Consider the following 27,217-nt stretch of genomic DNA (forward strand, 5'->3'; position numbering starts at 1 on the left):
GTTAAATCTATACATTTGTTCTTTATGTAAGCTTTTTGTGCTTCGAGACACTGGAATCAAAATTAACTCAACCTATGCACCACACAGGGAAATATACACAGCTCGAGCTTTAGGTCTGAAATGTACAATTCTCACTCAAAAGGCAGTTTTAATTCTCACTCAAAAGGCAGTTTTAAGTGTAAGATAAATACACAACAGAAAAACGTACTGAGCTTTTTAATTATTTTTATTTGACCAAAATATCCTACTGCAAGCAAGGATTTTGCAAATAAAAAGGAGTGCAGCACCCCGTCAGAATAAATCTAGGTTTTGGCATTAAAAAAAAGGTCCTATGGCATTCACAAACTAAGGGTTGAAAGCATTCAGCATGCACTCCAACTAAACAAAACGGTACTTGAAATGAACTTGCTTAAATGCCAGTTACATCATTATAACTATTTGAAAGCATAATGGAAGCAAATAAAATCATTTTCTTAATAACTGTAGTTATTAGTAAGCTAGCAAACTAAACAAAGTCAACAGCATTCTATTTCTTTTCAGTCATATGCAACTTTAGTTAGACTAACACAAAGTTTTAGCTGTTTAAACCAATCTAACTTCTTAAGAAAGACATCCTGAGCAGCTTAATGTTTAGGCTTTGACTTAAAGGGCAGAAGAAATATGAGAGTACATTTCTAATGAATTAGCAGCAATTCAATCCATATAGTTGATTAGAGAGGTGATCGCGCGTCAACAAAACATGAAGCACTTACATTTATTTATCTACTTATGGTTATTTAACATTAGTTAGACATGCTGTACATTTCAAAGAAGTTATAGTCAGCTCCCCCTCCTTTATGAAACATTCTTTTTGTGTTTAAGACTGTCGGAGGGATTACAAAACAACTGTGGTATAATCCGTGTACAAACAAATTCATTCCAAAAGTTGATCAAACACGTCGTCAACACCAATACTAAACACAATGCCAGAAACTGATATTGAACCTCAAATGAAGATACATTTCATTTTGGATGGTGGATAACATAACCTTTGTAACAGCGCCCTCCAGAGTAGAAAGCTGGAAATGCAATTTTTGGTGCAGTTCATGCTCAATTCATACTCGAAAGTTATCCTCGGCTTTCTACTCCCAAGCTTGTCCATATGACCTCCTCTTCTTCCACAAGGAGATAAACCCATCCATGGAAACCAGTGCAAATGTGCTACGTATTCAGAGAAAAAAATCAGTCTAAAGGAAAAAAGAAAAGATGTCAAAACAAGAGCGATAACATGAAAATGCAGCATTTATCTGTATTTTAAAGGTATAAGGATTCACTTAAAAATGTAAAATCAATTTAACGACTCTGGTCATCTCATTTTACATCCGTGAAACACAAATTACTTTACGCACAATATTGAAATGCATAAGTGCTATATCTCCAAAAAGGACAAATAGGCAACATATAATTAGTCTATATGACTTTTGTACTAGTTTGTTGCACAGGTCTTCTAAAGCCACATAAAAGCTTTGTGTGGGGAAATGAAATTGAAGTTGTTTCAGTTATCTAAAGCTATTCTGGAACTTCTGCACATTCAAAGAATCACAATCACATGTGACGGCATGTTTTTATAACATCGGGTAATTAATACTTTTATCCTTGTATACAGTAATAAGTTGCGTTTAATAGTCAAATATATTCACGCTTGTCAACAGCAACACTTTCATATGCAACTGATGCCATGTAGCTTTTCAGTATCAGATTGCTTTGAAATATGTCAGCAAGCTATACTTTTTACATTCTTATCATCATAGGAATTGTTTATTCTCCGTGGTCAGAGCATTCATACTCTTAAAGAAAATAAGCTCTCTGATTTCAGACAAATGTAAAACTATGCTAATATGTTGTGTTGAAGTATTTGCGTTATTTCAAATTGGCTGCTGTAACAATATTGTGCAAATGAATTATCACTATAAACTGTAATATCACAAAAAACCCTGTAAAAATATTTAAGTTCACTACATCTTTAATTATTGGAGAGGAAGGAAATCATAGGGAATCCCTGTCAGCGATGATCTGAATAGAGTAAAGAAAGCTCTTTACATGCTCAGACAACGTCACTGAAATTGAATACAGTTATCAGATTGAAATAACAAAAATAATAATTTAAAGCATATATAGCATTCATTATTTGAAACCATCAAATAATGAAAAAAATCTGACTAAATTTTGACATTTTCCAAAACAGCGTGCTAGCTTCCTATGGGTGATACAGTCACTAGTGTGTTAAGAGTAATTGTAAAGTATGCTGCTATAGTATATTGTCAGAAGTATGAGAACTACAGAACGAGAAATAAAAATATTTCATCAGACACACTCTCGCCTGACCGCCTGAACTTGCGGTCAGAACTTGGCTAGTGTCTAATAATACAACTATTTTTATTGTTTAATTCATGTTAATATTCATTTGTATTATTGTTTTACTGTGTAATAATTGTATTAAATAAACTACTTGTTGAATTTTGTTGTGTATTCATTTTATTAAATAAACTATTTGTTAAATGGGTCCCATAGCTGGGTCACATTTAAACAAACCGTGTGGTACATTGACATCTAGCGGTTGAGCTTGGTATCGCAGTCTAAATTCAAAATATTGTAGAGACAAGTTTAGCCAAGTAACAATTCTTCTTGGTTTCTTTTGATTGTTATCAGAGATAATCTACAGGCACTCTATTGTTTGTGAATGTGGCAATTACGAAAGTGCGCATGTGCTGTAACGTTTGTTTATGTTGTTAAGATGAAACAGTCTACAATAACCATTTTTATTTAACAATATTTACCATTCTAGGATTAATGCTTTTGGGAATGCAAAGTACTGCTTTTCTTGAGGAGAGTTTAGGTTGGTTGCCTTAGCTGTTTACAAAATATCATACAGTGTTATTTACAAGTTGCTGTACTTATAAGTTATTATACAACTTTTTATTGAACTTGCTTAAAGGTGGGGTAACTATCTATTTCATACAGTCCTTTACACAGTTGAACGTGCTGGCTTCTCAAGCTTAACCTGGTCAACTTGTCAAGAAATGAGTTGAATGTTTTACGTTGTATTTCTGTGCTCGATTCACTCCGCCAAGGATTGTACAGGTTTCGGAAAGTTTTTTTCGAACATGGATTACCGTTTCGTAACAAGGGTTCTTATTCCCTTATTGGACAACTTTCTCAGAAAAGCAGGCCCATGCCTCATCCACCGATCAAAATAGCACGCCCACGCACGAGTGTGAGAGAAATAGCACGCCCATGCGTCAACCAGCCAGCGTGAGAAAGAGGTTGACCTTCAATCCCACTGTACTCGGCTGACGGAAGTTTAGCTGTGTTTGTTTGCCAACTGCATTTCGGTGATGAGTGTTATATAAACGGTGGATATAATGCTGAATTCAGAGATTTTTTTAAACTGATAGATGGCGCTGTCCCAGCGCTAAAAGATGCCGGACATAAACCGCACGTGGTAAGTCAAACTATGTCATATGTCTGTGTTTTGTTGGCAATCGGCGCGCGTACGTGCATAATGTAAACAACACAAAGGGATTAATGCGATGATGTATTGTGTGCTCTTGCTATAGTTCCGCCCGCACCTCTCCCCCCTCCCCAAACGGCTCCAGCAGCTCATCTTTTTCTGGAAATAATCATACAGATATCTATCTTTTATAAATTTGATTAAACTAAGTACTCTTCGAAGATATGAAGTATGCGGTACTACTGTATAGGTCCTCAAAATGAATATGAGTTAAGCAGAAACTGCGAGATATACAGATTTTGAATGACAAGATGTCAGAATGAAGATGTCTAAGATCTCAGAAGGCTTCCATAACGTTTACGATAATAAATCCAAACCTACTAAATAAGGGCCTTTGATCGAGTGCTTCTTCCTTGTAGTTTGTTCCCACTTGTGATGGCAGTCTTATGCCTTCGTCTGTGTGTCTCAAGGTAGACCTTTTTGGCGAAAGCGCGGCCACACATATCGCACGCGTGGAGGGAAAAGGTTTTCGTCACCCTGACCTCCGTGCAAGACTCCTGGCTTCTAGTCGTGGGCGCCCCCTTCATAATATTATGACTCCGAGTCACATGTGGGTTCTTGGACACCTGAAGGTTATTTTCTTGCCTGTATGTGTTTGGGGTGAGCGGAGAGTCTTGTTTGCCCGTGTTCAGTGATGTGAGAGCAGAATTCTTTCGAGTGTTGGGTGAGGTTGGGGATTCTTGTTTTTTTGGTTTGGGAGGATCTTGTTGATCAATTTCTGGGGATGCCGGTGGGTCTTGCTCATCACTGTCAGTATGTCTCTCCTCTTCTTTTGAATTAGTGTTCTTGTTGCTGCTTAAAATGGCGTCGGCTGGCTTCTTCACCGCCTGGTTCTCCAAAGCAGGCATGACCTTAGCCAGATACCGCGACGACTTCTTGTGTACCACCGTAATGTGACGGATGACGTCGCGCTTCCGCCGCGACTCGTATCGACAGATGGGGCAGCGGTAGAACTTTATGTAGATGCTGTCCGTTCCGTCCGTGTGCAGCTCAGCGATGTGCTTTCTCAGATTCTGACCGGTACTAAACTGACGTTTGCACAACCAGCAGTAGATCCGTCTGAAGTCGAAACTCACGCCGTTGTTGCTGTTCTCCTCAGTAGACTTCGCCATTTTACTGTGAGTGCCATCCTTCTTTTTATCTTTTTTGTTGTGCTTTGTTTTGGCTTTCTGTTTGGATAAACTGCGGTTGGCGGTAGAGCCGTTCTCAAGGGTGTGTATCTTATGGACGATCCGCATGTGCCTCCTGAGCATCACCTGCGAGCTGTACTTCCTCTTGCACAGCTTGCAGCGGCAGTTTGTCAGGTTGTTCTGTGCCTGCGGCTGTTCCTCCTTCGGAGGATGGCTCGGGGGCTTCGGTGCGGGAAGACTGAGTGAAAGAGGCTGGCCAGGTCTAGTGGCGATTTCCGGCGTGATGCTATCCCGCCTTAAACCGCGATGGACCTCGTCGAAGTGCCGACGGACGTTGGCCTTGGTGGCGAAAGACTTTTTGCACACAGGGCAGCTCTTCCCAGGAGATGGAGTAGGTTCAACAACCGAACACTTGTCTTTTACCACCGAAAGCAGGCTGATGGGAACCGTGCGTGTTTCCGTGAACTTGCGCAACTCCTCCAGCCTCTGCCAATGCACTTTACGGCAATGACGGCGAATGCTGCGTCTGGAATTGAAGTCTTTCCCGCAAAGGCAGCACGAAATTCTCAACTCTTTCACTTCAGAGGTGGCATTCTCTTCTTCCTCATCCTCCGCTTCGGGCTGTTCAGTCTTTTCTGGCTCTTCGGAGCTTGGGCCTTCTTTAGAGGGCGGTTCTTCAGGTTCGTTTTGGATCTCCTCCTCAATGTCTGACTGCTGGATCTTTTTGGGTGCCAAAATAGATTTGCGGCGATTCTTCTTCACAGGTACTGAGTTCTCGGCAGTGGGGGCGATGGTTGGGGTTTCGGGTGCGTCCTGATCGTCGACTTGTGACACGTGCTGAAACAAGGCGTTGGGGTTGGTCTCAATGGCCTCAAGCTGAATGATACTCTCCTCGCTGTCTTTCTGAGGATAGATAACTTGAAGAAGTTCTTTGATGGTCTGGCTCTGCCCGCCTTCTGAGGGATCTGCAGGAAATAATGTGATCACCCAATGTTATACTCTTTTAATACAGAGGGGCAAAATGGAATACATAACTTGTGTTACAGCTCAAATATACAGAAGCATTTAAAGAACACATTTTTGAGTATGTGCAATGAATGGCTGCCCCCTTTCCATCGACTATTCGTTATTCGACTAGAAGACACTTATTCAAACAAATTTGTATTAGTCGATTGTCTGCATATCATTTCAAAAGTGTATACGCAACACAATAGTCGCTTTACATAGCCTTTCGGTCTTACACTACCATTAACTTGGATAAAGGAGCATGTTTACATGTTCATTTGTACAAGTGTGTAAGAGTAACATGGTGGCTATAAATGAGGAATATGCAATCCTGCGTTTGCCAGATCTGTTGAGCACATGCGCTTGCATCCCTCCGCCACATGTGCTATTGTGACGGCAGCCGTATCGGCTTCATTGTGTGCGGTACACAGAGCTCAGTTTTCTAGCGCTGCGGACAAACTTGGGTTCCTGCGACATTCCTAAAAGCTAAATGTGGCTTAATTCATTAAGATTCAGTTTACATCTTAATAAAGTGTATTATATAAAGAAAAGACAAAGTGTGAGGGCTTTGCATTCATGTTCGAGGCTTCTGCTTTTCTTTACACAATATGCTTTATAATATGGTGTATACAGAACACTTAGTGTTTAGGATTGTCGCAGGAACATAACTTTAGCATTATTGTTCGGAAAACTGATCTCCGTGTTCTCTGTGAAACCGGATTTATGAAGAAGGGCATGATGGCAGAGATGCGGAAGACAGAGGAAAAACTGAGGCGAGCTACCTGAGGTACGAGAAGTCATTTACGTACCATCTGACTGAGGTTGCCGTGAAAAGCAGTAAAACTCCTTGTGTGTGACCAGATTTGGTAGGCCACGGAAAAGACTTCGACAGCGTTTGCACTCAAATATGGTGTCGACTTCCTTCAACAGCATATGTTTGAGTTGAGCTGTACCTGGACACATCAAAGCAAACAGTTATCAGGAAATGCGACCACAAGTATGTTTGGATATACAGAAGTATGAAAGTGTCTGTTTTTGGTGGTCAAGTGATCCTGTGTTGCCCCACCCACAAGATAGGTTTGATAGTTTACAACTTTGTTGTTTTCAATAAGGATAGACAAATAAAAGGAAGTAGATTCACTGAATGATGTAACTTCAGGGTTTGAGATACCTGAGCGAAAACACTCAATGATTTGAAGAATGCCTGACTTGGAGGTCTGGAGCTGTTGTTGAAGCAGTGGTGGATCACCGGGCTCGATCAAATGCTCTAAAATACAAACAAAACATGACAATAGACTTTTGCATTCTTCTGTGTAAGTTCGTTCAACTAAATGGATGTGGGGACGGAAATGCTTAAACCTATTGTAGGGGCTCGGAGCGTGACAAAGTATATATGGGAGTTTGGTAAATCAAGGGGACTTCATTTCTGGCACAAGGAGGACAAGCCCTCTTTTTAAAGCAAAATGTAAAAACCTGGATCCAGGCTTTCACTGAACAGAAATTGTCACTAATTCCACACATATATTTACATCAAAAGTGTGTATTGAATGGCAATAATAGCAAAACGGGTCGACATAAATACAGACATGAATTTAATGCCTTGAACTGTATCAACATACAGAGACAACTTAAAAGATTATTTTAAGGAAAACAAAGAAATAAAGAATCGACATTATGTTTATCTTCAAAAATTTGGTAAAATTCACCTTATTTTTGAAGGTGAAAGAAAACCATATGACGTACTTCCGTTATGTCTTGAGACTTCCTTTTTATAAGCCACCCGGTGGAAAACGATGGAATTGGTGTCGCGGGAGGACGCTCAAAACACCATTAAAACAGCTCTGGTGGATATTTTTCACATCCGTGATGTAACACACAGTGTGAGGATGAAGTAGCCTGATATATCATATGAAGATATATTCAATTATTTTGTATTTTCTCTCAGACTTGATGGGATTCAATGCGTATTTTTAGCGTGTTGACAAAATGTTAAATATGCTTTGGATTAAAGTGTCGGCTAAATTATTGAAAGTGTAATGTAATGACAGGGCAAGTCCTGTAACTATGCAGCTGCGATCCTCTGGCAGGTAGGTTAGCTTGTTAAGTTTTAAACTGTTAAATATATATAACAATGCTGACAGCTAAGTTTTAACTTCTGCTAATATTATTTGCCTACTGTTTATTTAGTTGTGCTAAATATGTTTTGCTTATATGTAATCTATGATATACAGTATATATGATTTTTCTACATTAAGTGTCACTCTTCCCATAAATGCCTGCCTTTGAACGATCTTTATTAGTTATTGTATTCAAAAATGTGAATTGTCCAGGAGAAAGGGCATTCAGTTGGCTAAAATAATGAATAATAGATGCAGATCATAAGGTTCGCGACATTTACGCCGAAAATAAGGTGAATATTAACGAAGCCAAACGGAAGTGATCCTTGCAATAAATTTTGTTTGATGTTGTGCAATGTAAGCAGGTTGGAAAGTAGCTGTGTCCAAAACCTAGTGGTCTCCTTGTCAGCCTTCTGCCCGCTCAGGCAGCTGTCTTCTAATGGAACTCATAAGTGACAATTTAGAAATGTTCTACAGAATAAAGACGACAACTTTTCTGCTCTCCAGGAGCCTAGACAATTGCAAGTGTGATGACACCAACCTAAAAATATTGTGTGGGCAATTCCATGCAAATGTCAACCTTATGGTGAAGAAAATCAGTTTTTAACTAAAGTTTTCAACATGCTGATTGCTGATAAGTCAGATGCCTATACTTGATGGTTTAAATAACCATGTGAAGTCTCAAAGATTTTTAAAGCATTTTTGCTGAATTTTCTAAATTGTCACATCCATAATAGCGTTCCTTCTTCATCATATATGGGCAAATGAAAATTTTAATATAATATACTTTAACTACTTTATGTTCTACAAAGAGCCGTTCATTCCCCATTTGTTGGGTATTGCGTCTGGTATACACATTTTAAATTCACAGAAATTCTGCAATGTGTGTTGTTTCAAATACGTGCATCACTTTTGTCACATCAATAATTTCCATTAATTTAAATAAAATATCTCTTAAATTTAAATGAATTTTTCTCTCTTTTAAAATAGAAAACTTGTGTATAGACTGATGATTTTCCGATGTCTGGACTCTATCATCAGGGGTTTAGTAAATATATACAGACCTTTCAGTATACTGGTAATAGATTCATTCTCTGCCAATTTATATTACAAGTTTTGAATGAAAATGTCACATTCATAGCCCTGGAATTGCCCGTGTCCAATGATCAAATTTGAACTCAACTGATATATTTCTATAGATACATCACTGTATTCAATGCAACACAAAAGTGCAAGTTAAATAGTGAATTGAAAGTACAATTGTAAAATATTGACTATATAGCTCATCGATTTTGAAAGACAGCAAGTGATTCAACACAAACATTTCCAATAGGAGATAATACACCAAGAGGACCCATATTATTTTCAAGTACCGAATTCCTACCTGGATTATTTCCACAAGGCTCTTGAGGGGTTTGTGTTGTTTGGCAAGTGTAGACCTGGAGTGTCTCCGTCTGACACCATTTGTCATTGGTCAGGTTTTCCTGATCTTCAGTGTGACAAGCCTCCATCTCCGCTAGGTCTTAACAAACCTGGTAGATAAATCCAAAAGTGAATCAGTGGAGAACACAAAACGTTCTGTTCATTAAACATGCAAGATTAAACATATACATTTTGTTACTATGTGCATTTTATCACGTTGGTAATGTAGCTCTCTAACATTAAATATATTATTTTTTCCTAAATGCAAAAAAGACCTTTACATATGAAACCTGGGTGCATAAACAAATGCTCAAAATCAGACACAAACCGAGTACTAAATCTAATCAAAACTAAATCATAAATATTTGTTTATAATAAGACAACACAACTATAGCTTATCTGGATATTTTCAAAGATAAACAGACGGCGTGGTTATTACGTGATGATGCAAATTTTACACCGCACCGTTTATTTTCAATGACCAAAGTGTGGCGCAATGTTTCGGACCTCAAAAGGACAAGAAATATGAATTATGTAAATGTTTGTAATGCATCAAAGCATCATAATTGCACAGAAGTTGTAAGGACAAAATGTGTAATGACAGCTCATCCTTGATCCCACAGCTTTTAATACTAATGCACTAACTTGTGCCTTGAATGCATTTTAAAAGCCACCGCATAGATGGCAGAATTGACAAATATCCAAATTAATATTTTGATTATCATTTTTTTGTAGCCATATCTTTTTAAAAAGGGTCAAGAAACAAAACCATGTTCAAATAAAATAACATACCATAGTATATACAAGTGGTATTAGACAAGTCCAGATGCCAAGTTTGGATATACAAACAGGGGACATTTTCTATAATCTACTATAGGTTAATGTGTATATACACATTACTTTTTAACAACTGAATTATGCAGTTACTTTATGCAGACAACTATACAATAACATTTTGTATATTTATTTTTAAACGCCATATTAGCCCTTAGGACTATAGCAAACTCAATCATGGTATCACAATTTGACACCCTAACACCCCCCAGAAATCTATCTTGAGACCAGTGTTGGGTGTAACTAGTTACTAAGTAATTAGTTACTGTATTTTAATTACTTTTCCCTTGAAAAAGTAAAGTAAGGGATTACTCATATGTTTTCGGTAATTTAATTACAGTTACTTTTGATGTACTTAAACTAAATACTTTGTGAAATATATGCGTGTGCAATAGTGTAATTGACATCAAAATTCAAAGTCTTACTTTAAAATCTGTGCTCGCATTTGTAATACTTTTTAGTCAGTTAACAATATTATTTATTTGAATGAATTAAATAAGCCGTTTCATGTCTATCCTTGAATCACTTAACTAATCGAGGTCGATGTAGGATATAGAAAGTAATTAGAAATGAGTAACTAAATACTTTTTGGACAGAGTAATTTGGACAGTAATCTAATTACGCTATTGAATATGTAATGAGTAACTAGTAATTAATTACTTTTTCAGAGTAACTTACCCAACACTGCTTGAGACCCACCAAAATATTTGTATGTAAATATGGGGAGAAAATACACAGTCATTCCCTTAAAATAGAGTAGTTTTTATTTATCTAAATAGAATAAATTCAATTTAAGATGAAATACCAAATTATCTTATGGAAAAATATTTTAAAAACAATTGTCATTCAACAGCCAAGTGACTTTCCACGACCCACCTCATGCCACTGTGTGACTCACAAGTGGGTCCCCACCCACAGGTTGAAAAACCCCTGGCCTATGCAATAGGCTTCCTCAACTACGCTTATAAAATAAATAAAAAATAACAGTGAAAAATAAATAACATTTCAAATGTATTTCATTATAATACTAAAAAAGTCGAAATATGTATTTAAATGAATATGAACCGCATAACAATCATAATACAAGAATTACACAATTGAAATAAACTCACTGTCCAACAAATCTTTTGTTTGTTCGAAATATATCTGGCTTTCAATCTTAAGCGACCAATAAAAGCAATTTTTGCATTAATTAAACTTAATAACATCCTTTGTGTAACAAATACAGTCAGTAAATCTGAAGCAACAATGATAACCATGGTCATTTTTGTACCGATGTAGCCTATTCATTGCGCTTTGGTTTTTTGATGTGCTTAGTATTGAGGTTAAATGCTCATATAACCCTAAATGAGGCTATAATGACATCCAGTGTTGTTCTGTTAAAGATACACCTGACCGCACCATAAGCCCACTATCCTGCCCAAACGTTAGCGAGGCAGGAAGTACCAGACTGTGTACCGGAGAGCACGTGTCGTACCCAACTGCACTAATGAACATCACCCGGCTTTAATGTAACACATTCATGCTTCACGCTTCCTTAGTTCGTTTAATGGCTGTCAAATTTGTTTTAAACAAATCATATTGCGAGAGCCAAATCAATACGCCGCATGCACAACTACATCTACCTTGTGCATTCATCGGGGAGCAAAAAACCTCCCTCAAAAACTTCATTTCAGCTGGCTTGAAATAACCGATACAACTATCGCCCGACGATTCGACACAAATGCTGAAGAATAAGTTGCAATTCGCCGCGAATTCATTGTTAACTGTGCAACCCGTGCACGTCTTAAAATGACCATCAGCTCCAAAAAGCATCTGAGGCACTTTGGCCACGTGACCGGAAAAAATAATCATTTAAACTGATAGGCACACGATCCGTGCCAGTCCCTTCTGATGCTGATAAACATGTCAACGTCGTTATTATCACACCATGATTGAATTAAAAAACACATCCCTGCTAAAGATTTGGTCATCTGGTTGTTTACAAAAGCGTGCACGCGTTTGTCCATCAACACACGTGAAACAAAAACAACATTTTTATCACACATCTGACAAACAAATTCTGACGTCCACGCGGGGATACGAAGTCAAGCGATGCATCTACCAAACTTGGAAAAGTTTCTTTGCAAACTTCAATTTGTGAAGGCATACAGAGGAAGTCCCCATCAAAACATCTCAAGTGGGTGCAAACGGCGGGCCAGATTTGGGTGAACAATGCAAAAGTTGACACAAAAGTTTAGCAAAGACAGTCTGTAAACCAAGAAAGACAAGTCACGGGGAAATTCACGATGACGAAGAGAGACGTGTTATGATCGTTTCACACACGTCAACACCGCTTATGACTGAAGATTGTGGATGCATGTGTTCGGGAACGCACGAAGCTATTGCCAGGACGAGCATCACCAAATCCACAGTGTCTTACAAGATACATCTAACCGTTAAAATGAGACTGTGCCCTAAATATCCCCAAGATCACTTAAGAAACGCCGTGTTTTTATTATTCGTGAGTATTTTTGTGGTCCGATTCGCTTTAAAACCTGTTGGAAAGGGCAGGGTTCTTCGTTCGCGTTCTCCCCTATGCGCAATTCCGAGACGTCGTGGCGCATACACAGTTCATTTGGCCAAACTGTTTCAAAATGTAAGCTCAGGTTATATTAGCGATGTGTCGCCGGCTTTTTTCAGTTATTCAGCCTATTTAGCGTTTTTTTCGCGAAGCAATTTGCATCGCTCCATTATTCTGTAAATCTCTTTTACACGGTTACATTGTCAGGCCAAATCTCCTCTATTGCGGACCACAATGGGCCAGATTAACTTGATGGAGAAGGAGAGCCCATGGGCAGAATGGAGCTTTGAAACGGCATAAGAAGCCCACGCTCACGGACCGATGCTTACCAGGGAGCGAGTGCGGCGTAAAGGCGGGCTGACGCGAGAGGCTGATACAAAAGACGACGTTGCCAGTAACTTGCACTGCTTTCCGAACATACAACCTACGAAATACATCCCCGCGTCCGCACACAGTGTAACACTAACACTCTCAAGGGGATTTGCGCGATTACAGGGCACGTCCAAATGATAAAGTGCTGCGCTTTGCGGCGCCGTGCCATCTTCCCGAAGCGGCTTTGGCGCACAGGTCTGGTGACCCTTCCGCCTTTACGCGTCCTCTCCTCTTGTATATTTTGTTACGAAGTGCCACAATCACTCCCAAGCGGGCCCGCAGACTCGCTCTGTCGACGCGGACGGTCGGGATGAGTCCAAATCAACTCCGACTCTAATAAAAGCGCTCGGAACAAGTGCGTTTTCCACGGTTGCACAGCCAGCACGAACGGTGACGCCATTTTCTGAGAACAACCACGCTCGGGCAGGATAGGAAACGACACGGGTCCGCTGCACGATTCCGGGCCCGAGTAGGCAACTCGCGGCACAAAAATAGGCGAGATGTTTTCATAGAGTTCTTACCTTTCGGAAAGCAAGGCTCGAAGGGTGAAAATTCGAGTTAGGAGGGTCTGATACGGTCCGGGGGTTGTTTCTCGCGCTGACGCTGCCCTCTCGGAAGCTGCCTTTGTGCACCGTGAGGACCTCTCGGCGGAGAAGCGGCTGTTGCGCAAAGGTGCAATGGATGTTCAAGACCACCAAAATGTGGCACCCGATGTTGTCGCCAGTTTGGCGTGCAACACCAGACCCCCCGCAATACGTACCAGTATCTGTGTAAAATGAACCAACCGTTCGATTAAGAGGAAGCCTTTGCGAATCTCCTGATCCGAAATTTAAACCAACGCAACATTATCTTTGCGTTGGCACGTAGGCTAAGATAGCTTTTAAACTTGTTAAAATATTTTCAAAACTTTCCAGAGATCCCCAAATGGCACGATATAAAGCGGCGTTGACGTGCGATTTATATTCGCTTCGCGTTTTATGTCTTTTGTGAAGTTCTTATGGCAAAATCATTTTCAAAGCCACAACCGACCCATTTGACAGGTCGCAATGCAAAAGCTTCGAGCAACATTTAAACGTGTTTAAACATAAACGCACGCTTAATTTCGAGTTTAAACTGGACAAGAAAAGTTATACTAGGACATTACAAGTACTTGTTATCTTGCACACACACCGACATGCTGTCACAACTTCCAACTGTTGCCACCACAATTAGCATGCCATTGTTCTTCTCATTGAATTGTTAATGTAAACAGTTCTAACTCCCTTCACCTCTCTATAAAGCTCCTTCCACTGAGCTGAGCACTTATATAAAGGAGAGGGTCTCACTTGTTTTTGTTCTTATCTATTTATATTTTACACATTGAATCCTGATAAGCACATCATGTTTTGAGCTGCAATGTTATTATACAGAGACTGACATTGCTATTGATTTATTTATTTGTGCAAATAGGGAAAATTGATTAAGCTTTTAAGAAACTTCAATTATATAAATGAAATAACTTTTTTTTCTGGGGCAAAACTTGAGTCAGTAGGATTTATATGTTTATATTAAAAATACACAATAGCATTAGGCAAAGAAGGTAAATGTCAAAAATTCATAATTCCAGTCTTCTAGTTAGTCTTCCTATGAGAATATTTTCTGTAAATTTTGTTCCACTCTATAAATCTTCAGTAAGAAGTGTCAAAACTATCCCCTATCCCCCCTAAAGAGATTATCCTTTGATAACATAAAGAGTACCGTGTTGTTGCAGGTCTACAGAGATGCTGTCTGTGATAGTGTTAAACAAAATTCAAAGTGGTTCTTGAAATATTTAGACAGTTGAGACAACATTTTGCTTTGTTGGATGACATCATACCAAGTTTTTACAAACAAATGATACTAGACTTTTAAAACCGACGCAGACTTGAAATTGACCTAGCAGGTGCCCTTACAATGCCATCACAGGTGTAGTTCTTGTTGTATTTGTTGGACAACTTTAAGGTATCTGAATACTATACATTTTGATAGAATGGAGTGACTTTGTATCTGTCAAAGTCCAGGCTGCAAACAAAAATGTTTTTAACAATCAAACATATTCTCTGTTACTGCCCAGCAAATGATTGACAACCAAACTTACCTTGCCTTACGTGTGTCATGTTACATTATATGGGGTAAGTTGTCTATCTTAGTCAAATGTAAACAAAGCAAATATGAAACAAAACAAAAAAGCATTTCACATACAGACATGTAAAAATAGTTTGGTAAAAAATTGCATACAAGTATACGTGAAACATTTGAAACACATTTAAAACTTTACCTTTTTATATTTGCCCCTTAGTTTAATGTGTTGATGTGTTTAACTACTAACGACTTCAAATACATTTCTAAGAGTTTTAGAGAACATAATTCACTATTGTACTGCCAACGTACATAACAAACCACTGAAAACAAACTTGTGACAAATTTATGATCTTGAACTTTATAATTACTGAGATACAGCCCTCATGACATTTTTCCAAGGTTATAGATGTCTCTGGTCTGCCCTATCTAATAATAAATAGCAAAATAATTGTTAATGTGAAATGTTTTGCTTCAAATGTGTTTCTTGTTTATTTTTTTTATATTGTGCCTTGTGTTGTGGTTCCATTTGCATTATTTCCAGTTTTGAAATATTGAGCTTTAAATTAACATACAATTTGATTTTGTAGAACCTTTCGTTTTCAACCATAATGTACACAAAGTAAAGGAAACACGTCACATGATGTAGCTATAGTGTCTTAAGTGTTCAAATCCTTTTTTTCTTGCACGTGTTAGCAAAGACATTTTTTTTTTTTCATTGCTCTTAAAATAATCAGAATTGGATATCAGAGGATTATTTATTACCAGGTTACAAGACAAAAACTCCCTCATCTGCATTTCAAATATACATAAACACATGAGAAAAGAATTTTAAGGATGACGAAGAGGTATACTATGATGGGACATCTGTTAACATTTTATTGACATACACGTATATAAAAAAGAAAACATAAAATGTGTTCTTCATAAATCATTATGTTACATAAGCACTGTTAAATATGTTTGTTTGAGTTGTTGATTTGTCCATTGAATATCTATGTCTGGAAAGTTGCTGCACTTCTCAGACACCCGTCTTTCCTAGACAGAGAATAAAATCAGCCTTCGCAAGTCTTGTACAACAAATAGAAAGAAATTAATTGATTGAAAAAAGGCCCAAGCAATTGTTTTGACACAAAAGGTTTTTCCAACCTAAAAGGTTTCTTGGAAGCACCAAAAACTGTGTGAACTAAACAGCTTCTTCTAAATTCAAAGAACAACTTCTAATTCAGATGATGAGGAGTTGTTGAAGTAGTGGTTATACTTACGCCTCTCTTCTGAAAGTCTCTTGTGATATTCTGTCCTCACCAGCTCCATCTGGAAACTCATTGAAATTCTTGACACCAAGTGTCTTTAGTGCTATGGAGAAGCAACATAGACTCTATGATTAACTATTGATACCATATATTTAATTGTAATTAGAGTAAACTACCTTTTAAAACACTCCTAATCAAAGTACATTCACTTTGTTTATGGATAACATGATTACATAATATTCACAGATTGGCAGATAATTGTTTACAGTTCAGTGATTTTTCCCTACATTTTTTATTTCTTTTTTTCTAAATATTTATAATAAACATACCTACCACTAATATATGTCTGTGCTTTTTGCAGCAGAGAGGGGAGGGGTTTGGAATCGCACAGAAATGCAAAATGGAGCGGCACTTAGCATTTGATGGCTGGATGTATAGACACTAGGGGTGTGACGAGACACTTATCCCACGAGAAAAGACACAAGATTCACCCTTTATTCAATTCAAAATCTCAAAATGCCAAACAGATGCAATTTGAAAATTCTGCTTAAAAAAATGCATTAATTTTTTAATTAATTATAATATTATTTAAAAGTGGCAGGGCATCTTCAACTCTAATTTCACCATCAGACTCCATCACACTGTCATCACGAGATCTTGGCAAAAAATCTTGCCACATTTTAATCTTGCGAGATCTTGTCACACCCCAATAGACACCCTTTAATTTTAATGGAAACTCATGCGAAAACTATTCACTGTTACTATTAGTAAACACTAACAAGAAGTTATATGAGTCTTATTTTGTCCGTACTGTACTTGAAAAAGATGTTGAGGCTCTTGTTGGTGATAAAGAATGGAACATTTGTCCTTGTTGTATGTGTCAAAATAGTACAAAAATACCCTGCGCCAATATATGTAACATCAAATAAGATGTCAGTCAAAAGTAATCTAAATGTAATCCAAAAATAGTCAAATAACGTTCCCAAAAATGTGTAATCTAAGAGATTACGTAACTAACTACAAATTGTGTCATGTTATTTTGTCAGCTCTGTTAACAAGACACTTGAATTTGGAACATCATTTATGTATGTTCACTAAAAAAGATGCTACTACGCTACTCTTGTATGCTATTTATTGTTATATAGACCCCCAGTTAACATCCGGATTGTGTTTGAACTGGTGTCTAATAATATAACTATTTGATTTAACCTATGTTAATATTGATTTGTGTTGTTATTTTACTGTATAATAATTGTACTAAATAAATGATTTGTTGATTGGGTCCTGTAGTTTGGTCACATTTAACAAAACCGTATGGTACATTGACATCTAGCCGTTGAGTTTGGTATCGCAGTCTAAATTCAAAATATTGGAGAGACAAGTTGGCACCAGAAATAATCTACATACACTCTATTGTTTGTGAACGGGTTCCAGAAGTTCAGTTGGGGTCACAAAAGGATGCATGCACAGTAATGTTTTTTTATGTCTACGGTATATATTAATTCCAATATTATATTTGTGGCATTGAAAATAAAAAAATGAATCTGTTGACAGATCTGGCGAACTAAGCAGCTGCTTAGGGCCACGCCGCCACAAGGGTGCCCCCAAGAGCACAAGAAATTAAAAACGCAACATTGCAATATCCAAATAAGTGAGCTGGCCAATCAAATTAAAGGAAGAGGGAGTTAATGGTTAAAGAGCAGTGACCAATCAAATTGTACAGAGCTACTATCATGTCTTCAGCTGTTCAGCAAGAAAGAAACATTCAGTTTAAAAGTTGTAAGAGTGCTCTGCAACACATGACATACTGTAAGTGACTAAAAAAACTTTCCATAATTGACAACAGTTCAGTGTTTAATGATTAATAGAAATGTTGAACAACCGACAGTATTCACTGATGCAAACGACAAAATGGAGATTTAGATTAAAAATATATAATTTGCCTGATTCATGTAATTTATAATTATGGGTTAAGAGTAATAATGTGGATATTGTAAATAAAATAAATGGTTTTCAAGTAAATACACTACATAAAAAAATAAAAAAGATTTAATCATCATCAAGGGCTGTGTGGCTTTAAAATGGTGTCTATAGGTTGTGGTTTAAATAAAATGAAAATTATTTTTAATATAAAATCTTAGCAAATACTAAAATGCATTGAACAAGGAATTTCAAAACCTTCATAAGGTCTGTGCCTATGATTTAAAGGGACAGTTCACCTAAAATAAGTAATGAAATGATCAAATGTTTTGACAATCACAATACACTTGTAATGCAAGATTGATGTGTCTTTATTTTCAAGACATTCCAACATCCCAAACACAGCTACAACTAATATAATTGGGTGTGTTAGATTTAAAGTGTGCGTGCAAATAACCAAACATTGACAATAGTAGATTGTTTTGGGGGCACACGGGGACCCCCAAATAAAACTCTGCTAGGGCCCTGTGTTAACAACTCGAGAACACTGGGTGTAGGGAGTACTTTGGTACAATAGTAAAGTCCCGACACACCCCAATTAGTTATTTTTGGCATAAGGTGTTAAAATAAGTTTTAGCAGCATTTTTTCTCATAATAAAGAATGCAATGCTATTGGTATATTTGATACTTTTGTGTCATAATAGCTACAGCACGAAATACAAAAGACATGCATGTTCAGATTTAGCCTACCTTCATTGTATTGAGTATGAGTGAAATAACCCTGATGAGAGGGATCCAGGATACCAAATAGAGCGTCTAAGTTGGACTCGTTAAAAAGACACGGACTGTATTCTTGACTGACTTTAGATTCTTTAAGCTTTTCAAGCTGATCGATCAGAAATTCCTGAGGTCGCTCTGTAAAGCAGAATGTGTGGCAATGAGCGTCAACTATTTTTCTATATTGTGCTGTTTGGCACAATAGACAGAAGAACAGTACAGTAGTCGTTTTAAAAGACACCTTTGGACTTATAAAGGCAGCCCCGTTCAAAACAAGCTCAAGTTTGGAAACCGTGACAACAACAAGACACGCTAAAACTCCCACCTGGTCTGTAGAAAAACAGCATACTAGTTAAATTATCAATCAGGTCAATAATCTTGTGTTTTTCGAGATATTCCGCTTCCTCTTGCTCCCGTTTTGACATCTTGAACACAGGTTCACTGCCCTGAGGTGCCCTCGTGCAAGTGTATCACTGTTGCTATGATACCGCGCCTGCGCAGCGAGGTCATGAAAGTCCGAATCCCAGACACTAAAACCTATTTTCACAAACTAATCTTTTTTTATTTTTGGTTATTTTATCATTTATTTATGGTGAATTATGTTTAAATTATGTAAAAGAAAGAAAAGTAAACGACAATTTCGCGTAATCGTAACCTGTTGACGAGAACATCGGATTTAATCCTCTTAGACCTCATTATGTCACTGGAAACTGTTGGGAACTGAAGTCAGGCGTGCTATGTGCTGTCGCTCTCAGATTGTTTAACCGACTTTTATTATTTGCATTTAATTTACATAAAATCAATGTGAATCAAAGTAAAGTAAACCAAAGCTGGTACATGAAACATGAATTTTAATTATTGTATACATTGTACCAATGTATTATTTACCATTTAAACAACGTGTTTATTACCATTTCTAAATCTGACAAAAAAAACTGTTGGGCTAATAGGCTATTCTTATATGAATATATTGAACAGCTTTACGAGGCTATGCAAACTTATGAAACATATATGTATGTCCGTTATCATCACTCTCTCTTGTGCATTTAAAAGAGCTAACGATCTGCCAAAACACGGTTTCTGTTGTTTGCGCCCTATACCTTTCATCATTTGCCTCGTATACCACTAGAGAGAGCTGTTGCTTTTTTTTAATGCCACTGTGTTTCTCAAAGAGTAAAATATGTGTTTATTATGTGATTATTTTAGAATTTTTGGCTTTTTAAGGTTTTTTAGGCTTTCCCTTACATATATGTTTACAATATTAAATATAGGCTACATATAAAATGACTGTGTGGGGGAGAAATATTTTGTCTTGACTCTTCACTGACAACTATAGCTCAAAACCAGCCTTTTAAGAAAGAAATAACTATATTAAAGTTAATCTATTAAAAATAATCCAAACAAATTTCAGGAAAAAGTAAGTTATTGTCAAAGAAATGAAAATGAACGTAACGAAACATCATGTAAGCATTTTTAATGTGTTAATGTGTTTACTTCAATAAATATGCATTAAGACCTGAATTATATATTTTTACTAACATAACATCATAAACAGGACTGATGCCATGAGAAATCATAAAAGTAAAATAGACAATAAAAGATAATAAACCAGTAACAAATAATATACAAAAGAAAAAGAGAACAATATCATTCGCTTGCAATGTTTTAAGCTTTAATTGAGTTTTTATCTGTGCAGTTGTGCAAAACAGTTGCCTACAAAAAAGCTTAAATCATTTTTAAAGTAAAAACTTCTATTTGGAGTCAGACTTTTATGAATGTCAAAAATGTTTGTGTTGTCTGTTTGTGTTGGATAAACAATTTACTTCCAAAAGCCATCAAAGAAATATGACGTTTATTGACAACGAGCCAAACCTCCAACATACACATGAAATACCTGTGAAATTTGACATTGTACTTTAGTATGTGACATAAAATGCTTCTATTGGTTCTTTTTCTTTTATTGATACAATTTGAAGCTTACAATATTATAAAAATCAATAAACGTATTAAACAAAAGAGAGACAGATAAATAAGAAAAACATTCCTACTTCTTCCTATTGACAAAATGCACATACATAAAAATAGCGTTATTTATAAAAACATAGTATGGTAAGAGGCAGGATATTAGATATTAGAATTTTAACACCTTGTCATTCCTTCTGTTGTTTATAAGCAAATTTTTTTAGTCTCAATTTCTAACAAAAACTTATTGCAATTAAGTACAGAATTTTCTAACTTTTTTCTATGAATAAAATATTTACCATGTAAAATATAGGCAAGAAGTTCACCACATAATCAAACATTTTACATTCATTAGTATATGAACAAATAGTATTTTAAGCATTTTTGAGGGCGATTATAAAGGAGCTAACATCAGACCAAAATTTTTGAGTTACATCACATTTATAAAATAAATGATCCGTCCTCCCCCATATTGCAAAAAGTGCATTTATTGTTAATAACCATAAATGTAGAAAAATAAATTGCTTGGGTAAACTTCGTGCAGAATTTTAAAGTGCACTTTTGTTGTAGATACTGAATTTTTAAGGAGCTAACCATGCCAGTTTCCAATCAATATCTGGGATCTGTGCATTCCAAAACATTTTCCTCTTGAAGAGATTTTATGTTTGATTTAAAAATGAAATCAAACTGTTTTATTATTACTTGAAAGGGAAACGAGTTTAATGCCATAGACTGACAGCTCATGAAATATCCGTTCATTAATCCCAAACGTAAGATGACTTTTAATTAGCTGTTTTTGAATCCATTTGGAATAGCAGCTATTCCATAGAAGCCCTTTGTGTGGATAAAGTTACGTTGAAAACAGATTTTCCAAACCAATAACACTCGCTGGTGAAAATGTGCTAATTGCCCAGACAAAAAATGTACAACGTAACAAGGTGGGTGACGTCATTACCCCGCGACGGCTGAGCGCCCTCTGTACTGCGCATGCGTATAATTGTCAAGTCCTTGGACGCTGTGATCGCTGTAGGTGAAGCGGTCTTGAACGGGACGTACTGTCAAAATGCAGAGCTGGAACCATCTATATCGCACACTCGCCACGGTAAATTTGACTTATGTGGCCGATCCGAAGCTTCTAGTGTCTATCTTAGTCTCTATTACTACAAAAGAAAGGTGTTGTGAAAATAAATACAGCGTTGTTACTCTAGGCCCAACTTGCTTGCATGTCAGCGTTGTTAAGTAACTTGTCAACTTATTACAATGATTACACTAAATACATTAATTTTGGCGCAAGACTGTTTTATCTAAATTTTCGAAAGTGCTTATGCAAATGTAACTTACACAACCAAGTAACGTTATGAGGTCTGTCATCAGTGGTTAAACATGCAAGGATGGGATTGTGATTTATACTGTGTCTGTCTCTCTTTTTTTGAACATTTGCCATAGAGACATTATAGGCCTTGAAAACATTTATTGCAAAACAGTTAGACGACCGTTCAACTTTCTGGTGTGCTCCTTTAAATGTCACATTTTATTTCCTTTCTCCTCCCATTGGGGTTATTTACTATTTCTATTTTAGGCACCAGTATAAAGCACAAAACACCTGTGTATGCTTACTATTACTAAAATACAATATGATGTTTCTCTGTATTTAATATAGCGAGGTCAGCATCTCCCCTGCAAGTTGCATGGAGCCACAGTCCTATCTGCAAGAACGTATGCTGACAAAGCAGCAAGTAAGATGTGAAGTCATAATAGACCGTAATATTCACTGTGGTAACATTAACAAAACCTTGGACATGTATCTCTAAAACTTAATAATGTGTAATAATAATAGTCTATAATATTAAAGGCAAGATTCAAATCATTATACCATGTTCTGCCATAGTTGATGCTGATGTCACAGTTGTGGGCTCTGGGCCTGGAGGTTACGTCGCGGCCATCAAAGCAGCTCAGCTTGGCTTCAAGGTAAAGACCCTTTAAGATCTATGGTATAACATTATCATTTGTTCAAGGATGCTAATAAAATGCAATTCTTTACAGACAGTATGTGTGGAGAAGAATGCGACTCTCGGAGGAACGTGCCTAAATGTGGGCTGCATCCCGTCAAAGGTATACGCTTGAAAATACAGGGCTGGTGAGGTCTGTATATCCGGAAAGATGTAAAAATTCTTATTCCGTTCTCTCGTTTTTGCATTTTAGGCTCTGCTCAACAACTCTTATCTATATCACTTGGCACACGGAAACGATTTTGAAAGCAGAGGGATTGAAAGTAAGTTCAAATATCAACATCGCGTGACCATTGGTGCACATTAATACATTTATCTGGACCATCAAGGATAAGCTGAACAGTAGATATTTCAGTGTATACAACAACCATTGCATCACTATTATACAGCAGTGAAGTTATACTCCTTATATCAATTTATGGTGCTTTAGTTCAGGGGATCTCATTGAACCTGGAAAAGATGATGGCACAGAAGAGTGGAGCAGTCAAGGCCCTGACAGGAGGAATCGCACACTTATTCAAACAGAACAAAGTGAGATCACAAGTGTATTTTCTTTAATGTTATTAAAGTGATAGTTCACCCAAAATAATCATATATCATATACTCACCCTCCAAACCTGTTTAAATCTTTGTTCTGTATAAATCAATGTTTGTGGTATTTGTAGGTTACTCACGTCAATGGGTATGGAATGATAACTGGTAAGAATCAAGTGACGGCAAAGTCCGCTGATGGAGATCAGGTTATAAACACCAAGAACATCCTCCTCGCTACTGGATCAGAGGTCACCCCTTTCCCAGGGATCGAGGTACATCTGTGAGACTCACAGCTTTATCTACTGGACGTTTCCAGTTGTTTGTTCCATTCATGTATTTAAGATTTGCTTTACAACAGATCGATGAAGAAACCATAGTGTCTTCCACTGGAGCTTTATCACTCAAGAAGGTTCCAGAGGAGCTCATTGTGATCGGGGGTGGAGTCATCGGTGTGGAGTTGGTAAGTGTGCTACAGAAGCTTTGCCCTGGGGTTGATCTTAAAAAATGCATTTCTTTTGAACCGTGGTTGTTTTTAAATCTCAACACGGGTTTATATTCTTCTTCTAGGGGTCTGTGTGGCAGAGGCTGGGTGCAAAAGTCACGGCTGTGGAGTTTCTCGGCCACGTCGGTGGAATGGGTATCGATATGGAGATCTCCAAAAACTTTCAACGAATTCTTCAGAAGCAGGGCTTGAAGTTCAAACTGGGCACCAAGGTCATGGGCGCCACCAAGAGAGCTGACGGAAAGATCGATGTGGCGTGAGTGCAGTGTTTCTAAAGATGCTTATGTAGGGGTTTCAGTTGGTTAAGAACCCTTAGGTCATTTTATTGCTTTGTTTGTTCAGCGTGGAGGCAGCTGCCGGTGGCAAGAACGAGACGCTCGTCTGTGACGTTCTGTTGGTGTGCATTGGGCGCCGCCCCTTCTGCCAAAACCTCGGGCTTGAGTCTGTTGGTATTGAACTGGATGGCAGAGGAAGGATACCTGTCAACGGCCGCTTTCAGACCAAAGTGCCCAGGTACATTTGTTTTCTGAGGGAAATAAAACAGGGAAATGTTGCTTGTAAATTCGTATTTTCAGGCTTTTTTTGTCATTCTATATTTTAAAGTACTTATGATATGTCTTCCTATTTCAGATAGTTTCCGTTTAAATCTGAGGGATCTTTTCTTTTTAAAGATAAATAGTAATATGATTTTTTTATGTCTTGTTAGTATCTATGCCATTGGAGATGTGATAGCTGGACCCATGCTGGCTCACAAAGCTGAGGATGAGGGTATTATTTGTGTCGAGGGAATGGCAGGAGGAGCCGTCCATATCGACTACAACTGTGTGCCCTCCGTCATTTACACTCACCCTGAGGTTGCCTGGGTCGGAAAGACCGAAGAACAGCTCAAAGAGGAGGTGAGTTTCAGGATTCCGTTTAGTATAGCTTTCTATTTCTATTGCCACAAAAAAATTACCTAACAAATCTGTTTCTTTGCTCAATGTATTAGTTTTTCTAAAAAAAAGATGCACAACTAAGGTGGCGGTTGGAGATACAATTTACGAGCATGTTTTTTTTATCTAGAGTATTTTTTATGCAATATGCATCATTGTTTACTCAGTAACTGCTGTTTTTCAGGGCGTGCCATATAAAGTGGGCAAATTCCCCTTTGCTGCCAATAGCAGAGCAAAGACAAATGCTGATACGGATGGACTGGTAAAGATCCTCAGCCACAAGGATACAGACCGGATGTTGGGAGCTCATATTGTGGGAACGGTAATTACCTGATTTGGCTGTTCCTGTATGGGGAAATCTTTGTTAATTATATGATTTGTTGATTTATGAGTAATGTTTCCACAGGGGGCAGGAGAGATGATCAATGAGGCTACATTAGCTATGGAGTACGGGGCTTCATGTGAGGATATTGCCAGAGTTTGCCATGCCCACCCTGTAAGTGTGTAGTTTAGTGTACTCGTGTTCTCTGTTGTCAAGGTATCAGAGGTATAAAGAGAACCTGAAAACCATACTTAAGTAAAAGACCAGATGCCTTGCTGCGAAAATTACTCCATTACAAGTTACAAGTCACCAATTCCAAAACGACTTCAGTCTTGGAGTATCTGATTTTAACAGTACTTAAGTAATTTACACTTTGGCTCAAAGAAGCACTAGTCCTCAACACAAGAAACAGTTGATTCGGGAGGAGAGCAATAACATTTATTTTCTTAAATCGTAAAAAGACTGAACACCTCAAAATTGCAACAAATCATGTCCGACACCATAACCTACATCTATGACAAACCCCCAAGTCTCATTAAACTCAAGTGCTCGTAAGGAAACAAACTTTCAGAAAGGAAGAGCAACATTTTAGTACCTTCAATGCCCTGTAAATGGCAATATTAGTTTTTCTTTAGCAAAAATAAACTCTTGCAAAAAAGCTAGGTGCCATGCAAAATGTAAAGAATAATTGCATTAGTCATTACAAATGTAGTGGAGTAAAAAGAGTACATATACTTGCAAAAATGAAGTCAAGTATAGAGTAAAATTTGCTAATATCTTTAATACTCAGTACAACTACGAAGTAGTCAAAAAGATACTTTAGTACAGTAACTAATTACATTTACTTCAATACTTTCCTCCTCTGTAAGGTACTATTATTTAGAGGCATCTTCAGAAATAACCGTACAATGTTTGATTCATTGTTAATATTATCCATTGCATATTTCTTTTTCAATAACGGAAAACTATATGTGATCAAAGTATTGTTTATTTATGCCAAAGTCTGGTTCAGTTTATTTTATGAACAATACTTATGGAAAATATTAGATGTATGTTCACCACAAATTTTGTAAAATTTGTATACATTTAATTTAGAAAACAAAATATGTATGGCTTTTTATTGCAATATTTAACATTTTCAGGGTTTTTAAATAGCATTTCCCCTTTTCTTCCAGACTGTGTCAGAGGCCTTCAGAGAAGCTAACCTTGCTGCTTCATTTGGAAAAGCTATCAACTTTTAGATTTTCTTCACAAACACATGTATATAAATGTCTGTTGCGTAATTTTCTGTCCACGCACATTCTAGGGTACCCAGGTTTCTGGGCTTTCTGGTGTAACCTTCATGCAACTGTTCAGAATAACCCTGTAAAACATTAAGTATGTTATTTAAACGTCCTAATAAAGGAACCTGGGTCTTATATTGAATTTTCTCTTTCTGAGCAAAATGTTATGTGGGTTTCAGATGTTCAGTTAAATAAGTTTTATGCAGACGGTCATAAATATGAGCGAAGCAATCATTTTTAAAACGTTGAAAATTTTGATTTCGGCTGTATTATTCTACATGGTAGATTAATAAAGAGGGAGATGCTGTACTGCGATGCTAGTTTTTGTTTTCAGTAAATTAGATGTGCTTCTCACAGTTCAAGACATATAAAACAAGGTCAAATCTGGTGCTTGGTATCATTTTGTCACAAAATGAAATATCAACTTTCTGAGTAGATTCTGTAAAATCATAAGGCTACATTATGTTATTATTAACGTTAAATCATAGTGTCACTTAATTTCCTCAATATTAGTAAGGAAATCTAAATTGCTTTAACATAGATTTTTTTTATAAATAGTTTGTATCAATGAACAAATCCGTCAAGATTCTGTTCTGATTCTACCACTATAACTATACAATATTCACCTAGGGG

At 37.1% G+C, this 27,217-nt stretch overlaps 3 protein-coding genes across 7 annotated transcripts; 1 reads left to right on the plus strand and 2 right to left on the minus strand.

Annotated features, from left to right (window-relative positions):
* Positions 1 to 208: 208 nt before the first annotated feature.
* Positions 209 to 13,731, minus strand: znf800a (zinc finger protein 800a). 5 transcript variants are annotated; one of them, XM_056740448.1, is made up of 7 exons: positions 11,684 to 12,930; positions 10,935 to 11,019; positions 9,187 to 9,334; positions 6,857 to 6,952; positions 6,495 to 6,638; positions 3,872 to 5,645; positions 209 to 1,226 (listed from the first exon to the last, which is right to left on the minus strand). In XM_056740448.1, coding segments are annotated over exons 3-7 (2,142 nt in total). In that variant the 5' UTR covers positions 9,314 to 9,334; positions 10,935 to 11,019; positions 11,684 to 12,930; the 3' UTR covers positions 209 to 1,225. The 5 variants fall into 5 exon arrangements, with proteins under 5 accessions (XP_056596426.1, XP_056596422.1, XP_056596423.1 ...); XM_056740444.1 differs by lacking the exons at positions 10,935 to 11,019; positions 11,684 to 12,930 and adding an exon at positions 13,515 to 13,731; XM_056740445.1 differs by lacking the exons at positions 10,935 to 11,019; positions 11,684 to 12,930 and adding an exon at positions 13,515 to 13,731 and having other exon boundaries at positions 3,868 to 5,645.
* A 2,103-nt stretch (positions 13,732 to 15,834) lies between these two features.
* On the minus strand, positions 15,835 to 19,510 carry si:dkey-42p14.3 (EF-hand calcium-binding domain-containing protein 10). The gene is made up of 4 exons (XM_056740215.1): positions 19,366 to 19,510; positions 19,014 to 19,178; positions 16,356 to 16,446; positions 15,835 to 16,128 (listed from the first exon to the last, which is right to left on the minus strand). The coding sequence occupies exons 1-4, from the start codon at positions 19,463 to 19,465 to the stop codon at positions 16,086 to 16,088; spliced, it is 399 nt and encodes a 132-aa protein (XP_056596193.1). The 5' UTR covers positions 19,466 to 19,510; the 3' UTR covers positions 15,835 to 16,085.
* Positions 19,511 to 21,952: 2,442 nt separating this feature from the next.
* dldh (dihydrolipoamide dehydrogenase) lies at positions 21,953 to 26,893 on the plus strand. The gene is made up of 14 exons (XM_056739914.1): positions 21,953 to 22,104; positions 22,663 to 22,738; positions 22,891 to 22,970; positions 23,046 to 23,114; positions 23,205 to 23,274; positions 23,442 to 23,542; positions 23,677 to 23,817; positions 23,904 to 24,005; positions 24,113 to 24,303; positions 24,390 to 24,560; positions 24,754 to 24,943; positions 25,164 to 25,301; positions 25,386 to 25,475; positions 26,477 to 26,893. The coding sequence occupies exons 1-14, from the start codon at positions 22,066 to 22,068 to the stop codon at positions 26,540 to 26,542; spliced, it is 1,524 nt and encodes a 507-aa protein (XP_056595892.1). The 5' UTR covers positions 21,953 to 22,065; the 3' UTR covers positions 26,543 to 26,893.
* Positions 26,894 to 27,217: the final 324 nt, after the last annotated feature.

Source organism: Triplophysa dalaica, chromosome 24 (genome assembly GCF_015846415.1).
Source record: "Triplophysa dalaica isolate WHDGS20190420 chromosome 24, ASM1584641v1, whole genome shotgun sequence".
Taxonomy (NCBI): Eukaryota; Metazoa; Chordata; class Actinopteri; order Cypriniformes; family Nemacheilidae; genus Triplophysa; species Triplophysa dalaica.